At 39.7% G+C, this 19,957-nt stretch overlaps 1 protein-coding gene across 3 annotated transcripts in view; it reads right to left on the minus strand.

Annotated features, from left to right (window-relative positions):
• Nucleotides 1-699: 699 nt before the first annotated feature.
• loxl3b (lysyl oxidase-like 3b) overlaps nt 700-19,957 on the minus strand; it is a 32,944-nt gene continuing 13,686 nt past the window's right edge. Inside the window, exons 5-15 of one of the 3 annotated variants that reach the window (XM_084915737.1) lie at nt 17,262-17,327; nt 13,476-13,683; nt 13,216-13,396; nt 8,264-8,418; nt 5,910-6,065; nt 4,798-4,957; nt 4,417-4,660; nt 3,267-3,382; nt 2,993-3,129; nt 1,570-1,681; nt 700-1,463 (exon numbers count right to left, since the gene is read on the minus strand). In XM_084915737.1, coding sequence (XP_084771863.1) covers nt 1,390-1,463; nt 1,570-1,681; nt 2,993-3,129; nt 3,267-3,382; nt 4,417-4,660; nt 4,798-4,957; nt 5,910-6,065; nt 8,264-8,418; nt 13,216-13,396; nt 13,476-13,683; nt 17,262-17,327 — 1,609 coding nt within the window. In that variant the 3' untranslated portion in view covers nt 700-1,389. Of the gene's footprint in view, nt 1,464-1,569; nt 1,682-2,992; nt 3,130-3,266; nt 3,383-4,416; nt 4,661-4,797; nt 4,958-5,909; nt 6,066-7,335; nt 7,507-8,263; nt 8,419-13,215; nt 13,397-13,475; nt 13,684-17,261; nt 17,328-19,957 lie in introns of all 3 variants that reach the window. The other 2 variants (XM_084915736.1, XM_084915738.1) reach the window with 2 other exon arrangements.

The following is a 19,957-nucleotide window of genomic DNA, read 5'->3' on the forward strand; positions in this document are numbered from 1 at the left end:
CATTCAGACTTCTTACAAACAGGTGCATACCAGCTCTGCTGCTGAGCCGCTGCAATGTTGCGCACACGGTTGATGTGATTAGTAAGGGAGGTTAACGGGATTGTTCACCGCGGGCAGGGAAGACTGAGATTAACAGTGGATTGTTTTGAACTCTGGGCTTAGAAGCACACAGCTGACAACTATTTTGAGAGCTCTGTCTTAGTCAGCCCACCTGATTTTCTTTTAATTTAACTGAGCAATCAGCCCTGCAGACCTCTTTGTTTATCTGCCAGATGGGTTGGGGGATTCCTGTCTGTCTTTATAAAATAGGCTTAGGTTAACAGATCATCTTTTGAAAAACTCATATATCTATCATACTTTAAATCAAAATGATCTTTCACCATAATCTGACTCTTCACTGCTGCAGTAGGTCATTGTTGGATTTGTGCAGTCAGCTGCTGGCTCAGTGCGAGGAACCAAAACAAAAGTGCTATTGTTCTGTTGGAGCATACTGTTGGAGCAGTGGTCCACATGACCACAAAATAATTGCAGGAAAAGTAAAATTCCACCAGAGACCATTTTTTTTGTAACACCAAAGTATGCTGCTTTTTTTCCACCGGTGTGGCTGGTATATCTGTAGCAGACTGTGTTTACAGACACAAAACAGCTGCTTTACAGCTTCAGTATTGTTGCAGTGAATCATTCCCGGTCAAACGAGTCTCAGGAGGTTTTTCTATGTTTTATTTGGTGCAGCAGGTGTGATTACATCAGAGTAAATACAACAAATCTAACTGTAACTGTAGCTTTCTTTGGCCTTTGCCCATTAATCTCTCAAAGATTATTAAAGTACGTGTGTGCACTAAAGCTAACGATGGCTTCAAACTGGTCCAAATACTGCTGTTGACCCAGAATGATTCTTTAGTACCTCCATGTTGGCAATAAATACATTCACAAAATACTGTAAACACGAAGGCAGATGTTATTACTTAAACAAGCGGTTTAAAAGCATCTCTGTATATATATATATATCTGCAAAACATTGAAGCTTTTCTCTTTATGGTGATTAAAAAAAAGTAAAAAACCCAGTCATAACTCATAAACGGAACAGAATATAAAAGGTCGATCATACACAGGAGACTGTCTCACTGACTTTATAAAATTTTAATTTGCAGTAAAAATATAGCACGCACTCACCTCAGACTACACGAAAAATTACCACTTGAATATTCAAGTAAAATAATTCACACGTAGAGCACATGCTCGCTGCTTCAGTGACTACAAATCTAGAGATATGTGGCGGGGATCCGTTTTAGCACCTGAAGACAAAAGGTTTGTGTCTTTCTTTCTGAGTTAGTGAGGTGTATCTTTATTCCCGCTTTGGTTTCTAAGTTGCTGGGAAGTTACTGGTGATTAAGAAATCTTGTTATTCAGCTGTCCGGGATATTTCTCAAATCTCCTCTCTGCCTCCTCGCTCAATGCATCCCCTGCAGGGAGATCAAATAATCAGTAAAGGTGGTCAGAGATGCCAATAAGAGTACATTTTATTATCATTATCATTATCTGGTAGTCTTACTGCTTTCCACTGCTTACCAATGTGGCAGTTGTGGAACCAGATCCGATGTCCATCGTACTTGCAGTTGCACTTCATGGCGTTGTTGGTGAAGTCGCTCTCAGCCACTTCATAGTTTGGATTGATTACAACCTGAACAGAGGAGAAGTATTAAATAAACTATTCTTACTCTGTTGGTTTTATGATCAGACAAGCTGTATGACCCAAAACTAAGTATACTAAGCACACGAAAATGCAGAATGAGACCACAGGGTGATGACAAAATCCAATGCAAGCACTCTGGTTTGAAAGAACTGAAACTGTCTGCAATTCTGTCCTTTAAAGCAAACCTAAGCTGGATGGTAGTGGGCATGCCACTTAGCCATCGTTACGCTAAAGACGATTCAGATTTTTTTTCTCTGTAGCAGAATTTTTTTTGAGTATAAGAGAAGTTAAAGAGAAGAGTTCCCCACACTAAACACTGCTGTATCCACCTTATCACAGTGAAGATGAGTGATGATGTACTTTATTCCCTGGACCTGAAAACGGGACTTTCAGAGAAATAAAAAAGAAAACTATGGAGATCAACTTTCTTAATCTACCCTGTAGGTGTTATTATGTGTGGAGCTCTTTAAAAAATGAAGTACTTTTTTATTTCCTGCAGAGAAACACTGAGATTCAGTCCTGCAAAAAACAAAGGTAAAAAGCTAAGTATACCCCATGATTCAGTAGCTTGTAGAAACCATTTAGCAACAATAACATGAAGCAATAATCTGTGACTTTATCAGCCTCTCACGTTGTTGTGGAGGAATTTTGGCCCACTCTTCTCTGCAGCATTGTTTCATTTTATTGAATCGCATGCACAGCACTCTTAAGGTGACACCACAGCATCTCAGTCAGGTTGAAGTGTTGACTTCTTTTCTTTGTCAACCATTCTGCTGCAGATTTGCTGCTGTGCTTGCGATCATTGTTCCATGACTCAGTTTTGGCCAAGTGTTAAGTTGTTGAACAGATGGCCTCACATTTGGCTCAAGATAGGCAAAGAGTCAAAACATCTCCATTTATAGAGATTGTCACACTTTGTTCAATCAACTCTTTGTACTACAATTAAATTCTGAAGAAGACATAGCCGTGTTGCCATGGCAATGTTTTGTTGTTGATTATGGCAATTTGTTTCTAACAGGTATAAGTGCAGTGGTAATAGATCTGCTGGCTTACTGAAGCTCCAGTATTAGCACGATAAACTGAAAGACGGCAGCTGAAGTACAATCAATCAAAGCACCATCTATCCTTGTTTGCCTTTACTAGCACTGAAATATATATATGAATCTGCCAAAGAGCTCTGAAACTGGCCTCATGTGGGTAAAACCAATCTGAACGTCACCATTTTTGGGGTTCTGTGCTTTGAATTTCCACTATAACTCTCTCAAACAGGTTTCTACACACTGAGTCCCACAGTCTCACCTGCATAATGTAATTTCCAGGTTTGATGTCTGTGATGTCAATCCACTGGCAGTCAATGTCATGACGGTACAAATCCCAGCAGCCCACGGTGATGCCCTGATCGCCAAAATTGGCGCACTCGTATCGTTTAGAAATGCCTTAATGTCCCAGAAGAAGAGACAGATTCAGTGAGATATGTTTGAAAGACTAGCAGCAATGCAAAAAGGTCGTTAGGGAATTTTCTGCTCATGTTTATTTGATAATAAATTCATTAAAAGGAAATCATCATTCTGACCTTCTTGACAGTCTGTGTCCTCCAGACAGAAACTGGCTTTGTGTCCCTCTGCCACTTTGGTACCGTTGGCATTCAGCAAATCATAGTGGGTAAATATATCCATACTGTGGTAGTGGCTGTATTTAATAAAAAAAGAAGTAAATGTTATCTTTTATATCCTGTATTTCTCTTTTGATGACTGACCACACACTGATGTCCGTGATGGTATTTGCTTATATCTGGAATCTACATGGTGATAACAGGATGACTTTACAGGAATTTAGAGGAATATTTGGCAAAATGATAAAAACCAAAGATAACACAGGAAGTGCATTAGTTTGATGCTCATTCTAACAATGCAATACTAGGACATGTTTTTAATAGATATACTAACGCCTCAAATATATGACCTGTGAACACTTATCCCCAAAGTCTAAACACTCAGTCAGTTCATACCAGTCATGTTACTGGATAAACACAATTGGTCCTCTGCTGTTATCTGAATAGCAGACATAAGCAGCCCTTCCTACTTTCTTTCAGCCAGTCTGAGCACATTTTTTGTTTCTCACAGACTAAACAAAAACACACATAGACTGGAGTTATACTAGACTCTAGTCCTTTTTAAATGAAATAATAATAAACATAGTTATCTCCTATGTTCATTTGGTCATTTTATTCATACCTACTTTTCTGCTTCAATGGTGAATTTTGTTTTAACACGATTTTGGGAACAGGAAGATACTCCCAAAACTGATTTATCAGTATGTGTGGATCACCTGACGTGTTATAAATATTTTTTCTTTTCTTTTTTCAAATAAATCCAGATCAACTTAAGAAATTTGATTTTAATCCCAGACCTTAAAATAAGTAGGGAAAACCCCAACAACACATGATCTCATATGAGTGAGAAATTGGCGACTGTGAGGAGGAAGAACTCCCTTTTAACAGGATGAGACCTTAACAAAGTGAACCTAAACAAAAGTTTCTTCCTTTGTCTTTCCACTGAGACTTTGAGAGTCAGAGACCTTCTGAAATTTTTGCTATAATAAAAAAAAATTAAACTTCCACAAACTTATTTTGATTGAAATGTAAATCACTATTCGGGGTTTAACCTTTAATTCTTTAATCACATATTGAGGTTATTGTTTTCATAATAGACCTGGTTTCTTACCCGTGACAGGCGTGCCACACCCACGAGTGCCGTCCAGCTTTTGGCTTGAAGTCAGCGCGGCCGATGTTGTGGATCTGAGAGGAGAAGCGGAGCAAGCGGCGGTGTCCGTATGGCCAGTTGGCCTTCGCAGCTGATTTAGACAGGCAGTCCTCCTCTGCAGCGCAGTAGAGCATGTGCAGAGGGCGATCCTCGATATAAACTGTCTGCTCAACCAGAGAGGCATTCAGGACGAGGTCAGAGGCCGCTGGATAGAGAAGGAGGGTTAGGATTGAGATTTAGTCCTCATTCTTTTTGTGGTAATACACAGCAGAAGTTTAATCTTGCTGCAGATTTACATAAATATGAACAATCAAAGCTTTTGTTTGTCTCCGTGTCACTCACTCTCTGAGCAGATTACTCCCGCTGCAAACTTTGCTGCCGCTCTCTGGCAGCTGACAGTTTTGTGGTACTGGCACTGACTCAGAGCCATCTCATTTCCCATGCACTTCACACCGCTCATCACCATGTCTGTCACATTACTGCTGTCCCAGTACCAGGTTTCCTTAAAGAGATATAACAAAACAGGCACACGTGCAAAGACAAAAAAAAACAAAAAACACGGTGCGTCGATCAGGACAAAATCCTTCACAGACTGCTGCAGAGAGTTCAGTGCGCTATTACGTTCTGAAAAACAGATGTTCATGACTCATTTTTGGCTCCTGAATGAGGACACAGTGTAATGCTGACTTTATGACCACTTTGTTCAGATGCTAAGAGACTCAATAGTCTTTCTGCAAGGCTTCTCAACCTCAGGCAACAATAGCCTAATCGAACCCTTAAATATAACATGCAACAGTCACTCTCTAGTGATCAAAGTAGAAATCTGCCTGTAGTGGAAAATTCAATAGCACATCCTTGTAATTGTGCACATCCTTGTCCGCTCTAGCCATTTTTTATACTTTAGCCAGTGAGGTTGCACATCTGCACATTTTGCTTGGTTTTCTGCTTGGCTTCAAAATATCAGCAATGAACTGGGATTCAAATTCTGTTGCACCAATAACTATGATCTACCTAGAATAACATTTTTAAGCAATATTGTTTACAAAAATTGGATTCTGCAAAGTTCAATTTTGAACTTCTACATATTTCTTACAAATAGTTTTTTGTATGTTTGAAATGTTCACTTTATATCAGTCACTGTGACAAATATGAGGGTCTGAAAAGCTTCACTAGCTTTTAGAATTTTCTAAATGCTGTCAGTTAAATTCAGCAATTTGGGGGGTTTTTGGTCAGTTTTCCTGTGAGCTTTCCTCAGTTTTTACAGAAAAAAAGACAATAGTTTATAGTAAGAAATCTAAAACACAACATACTTGTAATTCAAATCTATGTTTCTTCAACTTAATAGTGCTTCTACTGCAATCCTGAATATCACATCAGCGATATCACAGTCTGTGCTATCATTACTTCTGTGCATGTTTTGTTCATGTGTGATTTAAGTCTTCATTCCTACTTACAGTGATGGCATGCATGGAGTAGCCGAGCCCTAGCTGCCTGCAAACCACCATGGCTTCCTTTGTGGTCCAGCCTGTGCTGCACACTGTGCCCCACTTGGACCCAACCTGAACCTCCACCCGGCCCTCATAACTGCTCCGGCCGCCCACTATCCGGATCTGCAGAGTTTTCCTGCTGGGAGTCAGTGAGGGGACACACTTCCTGTCCTGTCTCTGAACTGTCTAAGCTAAACCTGTCAATGTTCATATCCAGTCCTCCCGCAGTAGAAAGTGTGTTGTCGAAGCAGCAGTTTGGTTAGTCTTTTCTAGGCGACGAAAACATCGACATGGTTTCCACATGAGGTCACCACATCACTTTGGTGGCGAGCGGTTTTGGGTCAGATTAGAAGCTTCACTTGCACGAAAGTGGGTTGTTTTTTATTCCCCCAGACAGAGAAAGAAACATCTACCCATATGTAAATTATAATATGCTGTCACATGTTCATGAATGCATGCTCAAATATATTCTTAAAACATATACTGCAACAATTTAAGTCTACGTTAGTCATTACTAAAAACGTTATATATTTGAGCATTTATGCACCAAAAGAAAAAAAAAAGCTGCACACTCAGTGGCCGTTTCATTTATTGCACTCTGTGGTGCGTGTGCCTGTGATGAGCTGAGTGCTTCATGATTACGTGCCGGTAAACGTGCCCCTGCAGCTACTGCCAGAGAAGCTGGATTCAGCATCTCAGAAACAGAAAAACAGCTGCAACTTTTTCGAGGATGTCGGCATCTGGAGTTTACTACACTACTGTCTTTAAGGCGACAGAGTATTGGTGCCCGGAAGAAAATGGAAAGTCTCCTGTCCTCTTAGGCAACATGGCCTACACAGCTAAAACTTTGAGTTTCATCAGAACGTAAGAAGGCAATGGAAAACTACCACATGAGAAGAAACAGGATTTTTTCTATGTATCCATCCTGACTGATTCAAGCAGTTAAGGATGATTTTGGTGATACAATTACAAAAATAATGGACTAGTACTTAAATGACAGCAACCATAGATCAGTAGTCCAATAGAAGACTTGTATGAATTGATTGTATGATTTCAAATCTAAATCTGCTACCACAGAATCCACCGTTGCAGACCACATTTTAAATGCACCAGGCTCATGTGAGGCAAAATCTATGGCGTGAACACTCCCCAGTCTTAGATTCTGTCTATTTGAGTACACTGTTGCCTTGAATACAGTCAACTGCAGATACAGTCGTCTAAACAAGGAGTTTCTTCACTTTTAACAACACTGAAGCCTTAAAAACAAACTAAAATGAAAGGCCATTGGGTGTACATGACAGTATATTATATTTCCATATGATATATATGTACCAAAAAAGACAACAGTTTACTCTGTTGCAGAATGTTGTCCTTGGTGGTGTTAATAACCTACTTGCAGGCCCTGGTTAGCGTAGCCCAAGCCCAGTTGCCTACAGGCCACCATGGCCTCCTTGGTGCTCCAGTTTTCACCACAGATCAGACCCCAGCTCTGTGTCCCATTAGGGTCTGAGGTCAGCACCTCGACACGGCCCTCATAGCGGGTTCGTCCTCCTGTGATTCGGATCTGTGCGGGACCAAGGGGTTAGGAACCACAAAGCAAAGTGTAGATGCACAAAGAGACGGGTTTTCTCTTGTGAACAACCTCTAATTATGTCAAAAATATTACAGGCTACTTTATGAAAAATCGATACATGTTTAACTACAGATGATAATTAATGAGATTACATTTTCAGAAGGTTTATTTTGATGATAGTATCTAATTTCAGGAGGTTTTAGCCCGCCGTCTGTGTGTATCTACACAAGGGGAAGTGTAACCAGAAATACTCGGGTTTCAGAAGAGGTCACTGCTGTCAGAAAAAGCTTTTTCAAACTGAATTTAGATTTTTTTAAAAACATTTTGATTTGCTTTTTCAGCAACTCAACAAGGAAACTCATTCAAAGCAGACAAATGTAAAACTCAAACTGAGGATTTGGCCAATGAGCTTTTTTGTGACAACAGTACCGAAGGATTATTGGTTGAGAACAGATGTGAGATTGTTCTTACTGTTAGCTCTAAATCTCACATTTTTGTGCACAAAGACGACTAAAGCAGCTTCTACTGAAGGCCAGAAAAGATACTAAAATAAACAGTGTGAAATAAGACAATATTTAACTTCTTTCCTATCCCCCCTGTAGAGGATAGAAACAATCTAAACATTCGAATCATTCAGCCTGTTTAGAAAAGTAAGTCTATTTGCTATGAATTCCATATAAAACAACAAAAATTTCTCAAATTAACAACTTTTAAATGAAACATTTTAGTGAGAAAGTTCAGGTCTGACCGAGGTCTCGAGGCCCATGTAAGGCACGTTGCAGCGAACAGCAGCGTCCTCTGAGTGCTGGCAGTTCTCTGATGTGATGTTTTTAACGGGGCAGTCCCAGATGGACCTCTCCTGCCCGAGGCACTTCACCTCATTCATGTAGATCGGACCCATTCCTGGACAAGCAGACAGACAGATGCACTGACAACTTTGAAGTTACTTTTGATAGTCTTTCAAGGCAAAATGATGAGACACATCCTACAGTATTTAAGAGCTTGGAAACACAACACATTTAGAGCTTCTGACAAAATAGATTTCAGTTATGGATGTTGTAATTAATTATGGGGAAACCTTATCTGAAAACATTTTTTGACAAAAACTGAGGGTTTCACAAAAGTTTTAAATGGTACAAGATCTTTAAGCTGTATGTGGCGGCAACTGCAGTAATCACTGAGCCCCAAGGCAGTTAATTAGGAGTTTAATCCGATTTAGTACAATCCAGGTCACGACTGCTTTTTGGACCTTTCAAAAGGCTCAATCTGGTTTTGAGAAGCTCAGCCAATAAAGATGAAGAAGCACCCCAAACTAGCAGTACTGAAATTGTAGTCTTTGGATTTTATGGTGGTTATTTTAATATACTTGATATGCTACAATATGCAGAATTAAAAGGTCTCTTTTTGCATGGCTTCCAAACTGTATGCAGCACTGAAACGAATACCGAGCTCACTTTTTAACATCGGTCAGCACCACCCTGCTTCATATTTACTCTCTAAACTCTCACTCTGTCTCTGCAAGTCATGGCACCATGAGGTGATTGTGATGCGTAATTTCTGTGAAAGGAATTCCTTCAGCCGCACTCGTTTCCGACTTCAGTGACGTTCAGGAATGTTTCTTGGACTCGCTGAGCCAGGTGGTGGTCTGACAGGAGTCTGAACACACAGCAAAGGTCTGTTCCAGGAAGCATGACTGACAATGTCCGAGTGTAACCCCGCTCTGGATCCACAGCAGCTGATCGGAATAAATTTAATGAAAGAAGTGGCATAAAATATATTTGGAAGGTGCTTATCCCACAGCAGTTTTGCCATTTGAAGCCTCTATCCAGTCTAGCTTTCACTGGAGCTAAGGGACTGAGCCCAACTCCTGAAAAACAACCCCACACCATAATCCCCCATCACCAAACTTTATATTTGGTACAGTGCAGTCAGACAAGTATGGTTCTCCTGGCAACCACCAAACACAGACTCGTACATTGAGTTGCCAGATGGCGAAGCGTGATTCGTCCAGAAACATGTCTCCACTGCTCTAGAATTCAGTGGCAACATGCTTTACACCACTGCATCTGATGCTTTGAATTCTGCTTGCTGATATAAGGCTTGATGCAGCCATGGAAACCTATTCTATAAAGCTCTCCATCTTCTGTTCTTAAGGTAATCTGAAGGCCACATGAAGTTTGGAGGTCTGTAGTGATTGACTCTGCAGAAAGTTGGTGATCTCTGCACTCTATGCACCTCAGCATCTGCTGAATCCGCTCTTTGATTTTATGTACCTGAGTTGCTGTTGTTCCCAATCGCTTCCACTTTGTTACAATACTACCAACAGCTGACTGTGGAATATTTAGTAGCAAAGCTGCATGTCTACATGCTTGATTTTACATACCTGTGGCCATGGAAGTGTTTGAAACAACTGAATTCAATGATTTGGATGGGTAAGTGAATACTTTTGATAATATAGGCTTTAAAAGATTCCAGAGCTGGTGCTACCAACATCACCTCCAACAGAGGCAGACTGAGAAAACGTCTGCTGCATGTAATATTTTAAAGCTAGAGTGCTGTTCAGATAAAAATAGTTATTTAAACAAATCAATTTGTCTTCACATTCATATGACAGATAACTGGTATAAACATCTAGATGATGGGAACTTGGTTGGGGTGGTATTCTTGGACTTTAGTGCTGCATTTGATTTGATAAATCATGATCTTTTGATAGACAAACTAAAATGTTATGGATTTTCACCAGCTGCTTTGTGCTGGATGGAAAGTTATTTGTCTGGAAGAAGGCAAAAGGTTTATTATAATGGTTATTTCTCTGGGGCTGTGAAATGAACTGTGGTCTACCCCAGGGCAGCTGCCTCGGTCCACTTCTCTATTCAGTTTTCACAAATGATCTGCTGTATGTCCTGGATAAATCTCATCTTGTAATGTATGCTGATGATTCTACCATGTTTTATTCAGACAGTGGCAACTCTGAATTGACAAGCATATTACAACAAGATTTGCTGAACGTGTTTGACTGGATCAGTAAAAACAACAGGATTTTAAACGTATCCAAATCCAAACCTACGTTAATAGGAAGTAGAGGACGCTTAGTCAACAGCCCACAACTAAATCTTTCCATAGCTGGATCGGTATTAGAACAGGTCACCCAGATTAAATTACTTGGTGTTACCATAAACCACCACCTTTCATGGTCTCAGCCCATCGACTCTGTTATTAAGAAAATGGGGCAGGGCATAGCTATGGCCAGGAAATGCTCCTTTTATATTACTTCTTCAATTATGAAAAATGTCATTAATGCACTAGTATTATCTAATCTAGAGTACTGTTCAATCATTTGGTCAGCAGCTAATAAGACAGATCTGAACAGACTTCAGTTAGTCCAGAACAAGGCGGCCAGATTAGTGTTAAGGTGTTCATACTGTACAAATATTGATAAAATGCATGATAAACTTTCTTGGCTTTCTGTACAAGCTAAATGATACTATGGCTTACTTGTATTTTTAAAGAAAGCAATACTGTTAAACACACCATATTTTTTTCTACTCAGTTGCAGCATCCAGATGAAATACATAATCGTAGTACACGATTTTCAACAAGCCGCAATTTAGTAACTCCTCGAGTTAAAAGCAACTTTTTGAAAAACTCTGTTATATTTAGAGCATCTTTTTTATGCAATTAGAGAATTGGCTTCTATTCATAATTTTAGAAATCACTTAAAAGCCTAATTAGGCAGCTTTTAATTCATTGTAAATACTGTAAGAGGGCAATGTCATTTGGTATGGAAATTTGTGTATTTTGTTTTGGTGTTATTGATATTTATATGCTTATATTTTCACAATTGTAAAACCTTACTGTGGATGTAAGAGCCAAATTATGTGGATATTTGGTATCCACTTTATTGTGTAATATTTTATTTGATTGTATTTGATGGTTTGGGCCCCATGAAGACTAGCAACCACTGTTGTGGAAGCTAATGTGGTTCCTTATAAATAAACAAATAAACATTGATCATGTAAAGGACACCCTGTGTCTTAAAAGCTGAAAACTAAACTCAAGGCATGCTAAGGAACACGTGCCAGTGAGAAGAGCAAGATTTCAGAAATGAACCCAGAGTTTGTGTTGCTTTTCTGTCTGGAATGGAAAATCCAGAGTTTATCGCATCTCAGGGTTAATGAATTCAAGGTTTTGACTAAACCTGCTTTCTGGAAGACAGCCCAGGTACAGAAAAATTATCTGACGAGCCTCCTTCGCCAACTTCTTCTGTGGTAGATATCATAATATACACAAACTACAGCAGACATCCGCACCCAGCATTTCTGAGAGCAGGTGTGACGGGTGTGTTCTTTCTAAAGTTGCAAGAAACTAATTGTATTATCTATGTGCAGCTGTTGTGTGTGTGGATTGGTTTTAGAAAATTCTTCGAAATTCTGCACCTTAAACGACCTAACAAAGGCGCAATTTGTTCACAAGGACATGCATTTCTTCACACACATACACAAAAAACTGCTTCATTCAGGATTCCCAACCTGCCTGCTCTAAGCCTTCAGTGAGGCTTTTGGAAGCAGATCAGCTTTTCAGCCAAATTTCAACAACTTTAATATTTTTCCTACAAGCCAAGGAAATGGACAAAGTGCAGACCAGGGAGTTTAGCTACAAAAATGATTACAATTGTTATTTAACAACACAACTCACCATAATCTATGCATATATTGTCATAGATTATATTTCTATATGTCTTCAGTGTACACACATCTTTGACTCTATGTAATGTCTTCTACACCTTGGCAGAAAAAGTCATTCTTGTTGCTCATGTGGAGCCCAGGTGGCTCAGACACAAGCTGGCCTTATAAAACTGACTGCCTCGTCGTCACATGAAATGATCCATAGCCCAGCTGGAAAAAAAATACTTTTCTGCTCTAAAAGTGCCTGACCACCACTTAGGAATCACAAACACATTTAAAAAACAGCTATTTAATGAATGGGGCACTCAGTAGGAGAATTAATGGATAAAACACACTATGAAAGGCCCATTATTGTAATGACTTCATCAGAAAATGCACAATACATTTATAGCTCTGTCTCTCATGTCTGCCATTCCTTCAGTTTTATCTTTCTACAAGTGTAGCATTCCTTTACTTTTTCAAAAAGCTTCAAATGAGGAATCCGTGTAGGAATGTTAAAGGCAGATTATCAGTTCTGCAGGTTGAAGCGATGACCTGAGAGATTAGAAGGCCAGAGACGGACAGCTGGCTACTGAAGTCCTCTCTGAAGACAGTTATAAACACATCCTGCCTCAGGTGATGGCTTCAAAGAGATTTAATGCAAAAAAAACCCCTCAAACAGAATCCACTCAATGATCAAAGTCTACAAACATGTACAAACATTTCTCTATAAATAACCTCTTCAGTTGAGTTAGATTTCTATATGTGGAACCAGATCAGTTAACTTTTAGATATGCACTGGTACTTTTCTGTTAAATTTGAGCCATCTAAAGCACTTTCTTACTACAAGCCTCATTCACCCAGTCACACACATTCAAACAGGCACTTTTTACTTTTTACTAACATTCACACACTCACACTCTGATGAATGCATAGGGGGCAGCTTGAGTCTCAGTATCCTACTCAAGGATACTCTGACATGCAGATTGGAGGAGCCAAAGATCACCATTGTACAAACTTTTTAATTATTCCTGACCTTGACCCATGCGGGCACCGGTGAGAGCCTCCTTGGTGCTGCCAAAGCCGAGCTCCCTGCAGACAACGCTGGCCGACAGCAGATTCCAGCGGTCGTCGCACACAGTCCCCCACACGTTGTCTTTCAGCACCTCGACCCGACCCTCGCCTACCTTGGCGCCTCCCTTCAGCCTCACATTGGTCTAAACAACAAAGAGACACTTCACGTTATTCAACTATACCAGCACATATCTGTGATCACTTCACAAAAAAATACTTTACCGAAATTTTCAGTTTCTTTTTCAAACCGCTGTTTTGCATGAACAGCGGCCCCGGCATGCAGCTAATGACAGCCGGCATGCCACCCGCGCAGGAGGATGTGGCGTTTGGCTTGTTGAATTCCAGCGGACAGGCGGCCAGATGGACCTCTGTACCCGTACATGCCACAGAGTGAAGATGGAAGTTGTTCTTCTGACGTTCCAAATACAACCTGGAGGGAGCAGAAGCACGGGCAGGGACTGTGGTGAGTGAAATACTGAGCGAATCAATACCCTGGTTGTATTTATGGTACACAGAAAAAAAAAAAAAAAAAAAAAAAATATATATATATATATATATATATATATATATATATATATCTCACACACACACACACACGCAATAATAAGAAATGTTGGTGTGGTTTGTTTTAAACACACAAATAAAGATTATGATTATCACTTGGGTTAACAAAGATGTCACATTTTGGAAAATATTCATTACTCTGTCCTGCTGAAAATTTTACAAGAGGATGTATAATCCATATACAATATATAGCTGTAGTTGGTTAGTGTAGCAATAAAGACCACCAACAGGAAACTTAAACGTGCACAAACTTAAATAAAATCTTGGCAAAGGTCTCTGCTTGGCTGAGAAAAAAAGTCAGGTAACCTTTTATAAAATAGCAAATGGTTTTTACATTTGCATTTTTCTACTGATTCACTCGATTATAGATTCAGAGCACAGAGAACAGATCAGAGCCTGCTATTTTTTAGTCTTTGTGCTAAGCTACGCAGACTACCTGACTCTATGTGACAAAAGCTTGAGCTATTTCATCAGTTTTTCAACACCAAAATGCTCTTTATAATAACAAATCTTTGGACATTCAACAACACAATCACATATACGGTACACACACACACACATCTATGACAATTTCAATATTCAAAATTTTGTTGATTCTACTTCATTTTTTTTTCATGTCAGTATGTCAGAGTTATTCTCTATAAGTATTCACATGCATGGGACAGGTTGTCATACTGGAGAGAATGAATCTGGTTTAGACAGTTTTTCTATTTTTGAAGAGGGGAAAATTCAATATTTTGGCTGCTTTTAGGCTAATCTGGCTGACTTTATTAGCATGTGTGTTGGTCTTTGCAGACAGGTTGAATTTCCCCACTTCGTTGTTCATTCTCAGATTACCTTTTGCCAGGGCTGCTCTGTTTAGACTTATTGATAGCTTTAGCTTTGGGTGTCTGCCTGCAAGGTAAAGATGGGTTAGAGTGCACAGTTTGGTGAAGAAAGTGATGTGACAAAGTGAAAAATCATTGTAACAAAGACTGCGTAATGCATTATAGTGTGTTAGTACAGATACGCTCTTCAAAAGGATGGGCCATATTCAACGTAGAGGCTAAGCAACTGTCGTTACACAGTTATAAAACACTGTTTTACTGATGTAATGCAGAGTAAAAATGCACAAAAAGCCCACAGGCTAGTTGAACCAAGCACATCCTTCTTAGGTGAATTACAACAAAATTTCAACAAAAATAGACTGAAAACAAAACACAACAACATACAATGTTGGCCATTAGGGCAGAGACCCGACAGATTTACTTAGCATTGACATAAGTAGATACACTTTATGGACAAAAGCATACTCAGATTTCTCCTTTCCTTTGTATACAGTTGGTGTGACGATGGTGGCCAGGAACAGAATAAATAGTGATACAGTTGGTATGTCCATATGCTTTGGGCCATAAAGTGTATCACATGTTTAACACGATCACTGACACATGGTTAGTACAAACTAAGCTACTGTGATTGATGTACTTTTATGTCAGTGTGAACTTTAAGGGGTTTTTTTTATATGGTATGGCATTGCTTTATGTGTGGATGGGCTGCAAACAAAAAGCAGATGTGTCAGTTTCCTGCAGGTCTAATGGTTAAAGGTCACATGACAGTCCATACAGGGTCTGTGGGTAAGGGTGATCTGTGCTTTGTGTTGATGGATTTTTCTGTTAAATGTCAAAGAGTTTCTTACTTATCCCAAAAACTTCAAATGTCAAGAACTGAATCAAATAGAATCTGCAAATTGTAAATGTATTGTTTTAACCAGAAAAAAAGAGTATTTCAATGTTGCTTGATTGCCAAACTAATAAGTACACCCTCACTGCTTCAATGTGAAATAAGAGCACGCAGCTTCCAGGTGGTGCTAATCAAAGGTACTTGATTAACTGATAATCAGCGAGTATAAAAGTCTCTATAAAAGCAGAAGCTGGGGCAGGTTGCTAGTCCTTTGGACAGATCAGACCACAGTGGAAATGTCTGGCCACGATGCGCCATGTTTGCCATGTTTGGCAAAAACCAACCACAGCATATCAGCACAAGCGTCTCATACCTACTGTCAAGCACAGTGGTGAAGGTGATGATTTGGACTTTTTTGCAGCCACAGGACCTGAGCAGTCATTAGGTTCATGAGATCCTCTGTATACCAACGTATTATAAAGTCAGTTAAAGGTTGGTCAAAACTGGGTCATGTGTTGGGACAACAATCCCAAAAAATCTACAACACAATGACTGGAAAAAAAATCTATTTCAAGCTTTGGCATTGAAACCCACAAACTGGAAAAGGACAAATTTATTTATTCTGATCGTTTTGAGGGATTAGCTGACTTGAAGAAAAAAAAACCAGCATGGTCATTTAAGGTCCCCAACGCCCACGCCACGGAGTCGTTTGGTTCCGGGCCACGAGAGTTGAGGCTCAGGTGTGAAATTTATGGTTTCAAGGGTTTTTAATCAGTTTTTTGTGTTATTTTTTTATCGTTTTTATCATTAACTCAGTTTCCCTGGGTCTTTTCCCGTGTGTTATGAGTAAATCTTCTCTTTTTTTGGTACCGGTACTAGTTTTATTTTGTTGTATTTATCCGCAACACCTTAAAGGCTGGTCTGTGAAAATATTGTCGGACATAAACCGGTCCGTGGTGCAAAAAAGGTTGGAGACCGCTGATTTAAGGTATATTCCTTCACACCACATTTATCTGTTAAGCTTAGCTATTCACTGTAATAATTCATTTTCCTCAGGAGCAAAAGTTTAACCTCAGGACACCAAAAAGTATCATGTAACACGTCCAAAAACATCTGTGGTGCGACTTCTCACATACCAGGATAAAACAGGATGAACTGGATAAAACAAACACTGTAAATTATTTGCAGATTCTACCAGATGCAGGTCACTTTCGGTTATATGAACTCTGCAGTCAAATGTCTGCGACTGCTTCAGTTTAAGAACCCAGGATGAAAAGTTGCTGACCTCCTCCAAAAAGCATGCCATAATGAAGAATGGGATTTCCAGCTGTTGCATTAGATTAGAAGGACTAATGCATTAAAACAAACAGGCCTCTGACACTGCACAGATTGACAACATCTGTATCATCAAAAGATTCATTATGTGTTTTGTTATTAATACTGTGGAATGCTAAGAATTTTAGTAAGAATGGGTTTGTGCTGATGATATAAATATATAAAATTTAAGTAATATGCTTTGACTTAGGTATCATTCTCAATCTGTGCTGTCAGTAGTCATGTTAAAAGACAGAAATGGGAAGAAAAGTACCTTAGCACAATGTACCACAACCCCTTCATATGCTCCACACAACATAATAATATGAGATTAGAGAGGGGAAGGGACAACTATCTAAAAAGCAGGCACTGAGTGGTTATTTTCTACTCCAACTGGAAACCCACTACCAAAACTACAGTAAACAAGAGTGCAGACAGACATGGACAGTGGATTTTCCCATGACAGTGTACCTTCCACCGGCTGAAACATTAACCTTTGGCCTGGAGACCTTCTCAGCTGCTCGCTTTTTCAGACGTCTGTAACAGTGAGACAGCCAAATTCCATCACATGCAGGAGAGAAACGACATCCAAGCACACAATTCAACTGGCCGCACACATTCACACTAACGCATACACAGGCTGTCTTTGGTCAATACACACATTTAGTTAAGCTAGTGGAGAGACAGTGGTGAGTAACAGTTCTAGCATTCTGTAAGTACACATACATACACAATACGCACATGTGTGATAACAGCTGAAAGCAACTCTAACCGTTGAGAATTCAGCAGTGCAATGGACATCCTCAGTAAGCAAGTCATCAACACAGTATTGGTTATTGACTAATATAGCGCAGTTATATTTCATAGCTTGAGTGATAAAACAGCCTTGGCCTGTCACAGATGTGTTACTCTACATGTGACCGTACAAAAAGATAACGCAGGGGAAAAAAGCTTGAGGTTGTGGTTATTTAGTTTGTCCAGCCGAGCGTTGCTGACTGCACTTTTTGCAATACTTAGCACCATGTGCAGCACATGTGGCAGAGCATGCATCACAGCTGTGTGGCTGCTGTAACGCAGAGGCTTTAGAATAAGTAATAAAATGAGTTTGCGAACTGCATAATGTAATTTATGTTTGCTTTTTTAGGGTTTTTTTACTCCCTATAAATCAGAATCAGCGCCGGCTTCAAAAATCCATTTTAGTAAGGATTACTACTGAGAAAGGAATTTATTACTTATTAGTGATTGCAGTTATTTATATTTGATGGTAATCTCCTGTATTTTGACTTCCACACGCTTCCACACTCATGGCCAGGAACCAACCAGTGCAGAGGCTTTGGAGATGTCCTTGCATGCAGGGCCTCAAAACAGCGCGTAGCCTGATGTGGCAAGTCTAATACTAATCAGTTTAAAATTTGGCTTAAACAGGAAATGGAGTCACAGCAAAGTTCACCACAAGGGGAAGAGCAGGGTTTTTTTTGACAGTTACAGCTGCAACATATAGAGACTGGTTTGCAAAGCTCTGTACAGCATATAAAGACTACTGGGTACTTGAATAGCTTGCAGACTGCCTCAGCAAAACAGATCAGGTATCAGTGACATCACACGTAGCACTGATTAGGTCAGCATGAAAGGAGGAGTTTGAGATTTTCCAATTGGAAATGTAGAAAGGTGGTAGCTAAGCCAACAGTTAATGTGAGTTGGACCAGCTGTTATGAGCTTGGACCAGAGGCTGAGTTTTACTTTGCTGATCTAATCTAACGCTCAGTTATAGCCTCAGCTTTGTTGCCACATTGTTTATGACTACACACAACTCAAGGTATTTTTAAGTAGTGAAGTATGACTACTGGAAGCTCTTTGTTCTATAAAATATCACCAAAAAGATGAACATTGTGACTCATTTCATGTCCTGGTAGTCTGTTCATTATCTTACCCAGACCCCCTTTCTCTGACTCCAAACCTCCCCCCAAAGCCTCAGCCTTCACACGTGTCTGAGAGAAAACACACATTTCCCCTCGTACTACTGTGAACCGTCTGCAGGGGACGAATAAAACCTCCTTGAATGGAGTGCAGCCAGGAATGTCTGCAGTCGCTCTGGAGGGAATCACTGTTCTCATATAACACAGCAGGGTCTGCTCTATCCAGTCTACATAGTTTTAAAACAAAAAGAAAGGCCCGAAATTTGGCTTGATATATGACGTTGGAAGCAAAACATAAAAATCATAAGATAGGTTATGTTTTCCTATTGCAATCATAAGACATCAACACTCCAGGTGAAATCTTAACTGGTAATTGTTGTGCCAACACAAATTGGACTGTGGTTTCCATTCATGCACACAGTTAACAGTCACTTCAACTTCCTTTGCAAAGTACTGAGTACAGCCCAAGAGGTTTTTCAGCTTTGCAGTCTGTCCAAAGAACAACAAAAACATCCTCTGAACAATCAGATGCTCATACAAAATGCTGAAGCTTTCCTCACACGAGCTGTGCTGCAGACAGCACATGCAGTGTTGGCAGGGGAAGTCTACACGCATTCCCTGTCACAGCCACAGTAAACAGCAGTCACTATAATGTCTGCTCTTTACTGTACACAGATTAAGATCTCGCTTGAGGTTTGGTCAAACTGTTGCCACTTTGGTTTACACACTAAAAGTGTGGGAATAATGTCAGAGAGGCTGCTGCAAATATCCCAAGTGAATGAGGGAAAGAGCAAGTTAGAGTCGTTGTTTACAAGCAGCCGGATTCCCACTGCTGGCACTGAGAAATAAACTTGGAAAAAGAAAGTCCGCTATAACTGAATACATTTTTATAGGCTGTGCAATTGGTTTCTCTTTCCTATCAATTTAAAAGAAGAGTTTGGTATTTTAAGAAGTATACGTCTTCTTATTTTAGGGAGTTTGAGATTCATACAGTGGGGGAAGTAATTATTTGATACCCTGTTGAATTTGTGACATTGTTCACTTGAAAATGAGCAATCTCTCATTTTTATGGTAGTTTCATTTTAATGGAGAGAGGCAGAATATCAACCAAAAGTCCAGAAAAAACACATTAAATAAAGGTCGTAAAATGATTTGAAACAAGAATTTGATTCCCAAGCAAAACATCACTTAGTACATGGTGGGGTAGCCTTTGTTGGTAAGAACAGCAATCTCATGAGGGATTTTGTCCCA

The sequence above is a fragment of the Perissodus microlepis genome, chromosome 19 (genome assembly GCF_051167445.1).
Source record: "Perissodus microlepis isolate ML-2025 ecotype Zambia chromosome 19, ASM5116744v1, whole genome shotgun sequence".
Lineage (NCBI taxonomy): Eukaryota > Metazoa > Chordata > Actinopteri > Cichliformes > Cichlidae > Perissodus > Perissodus microlepis.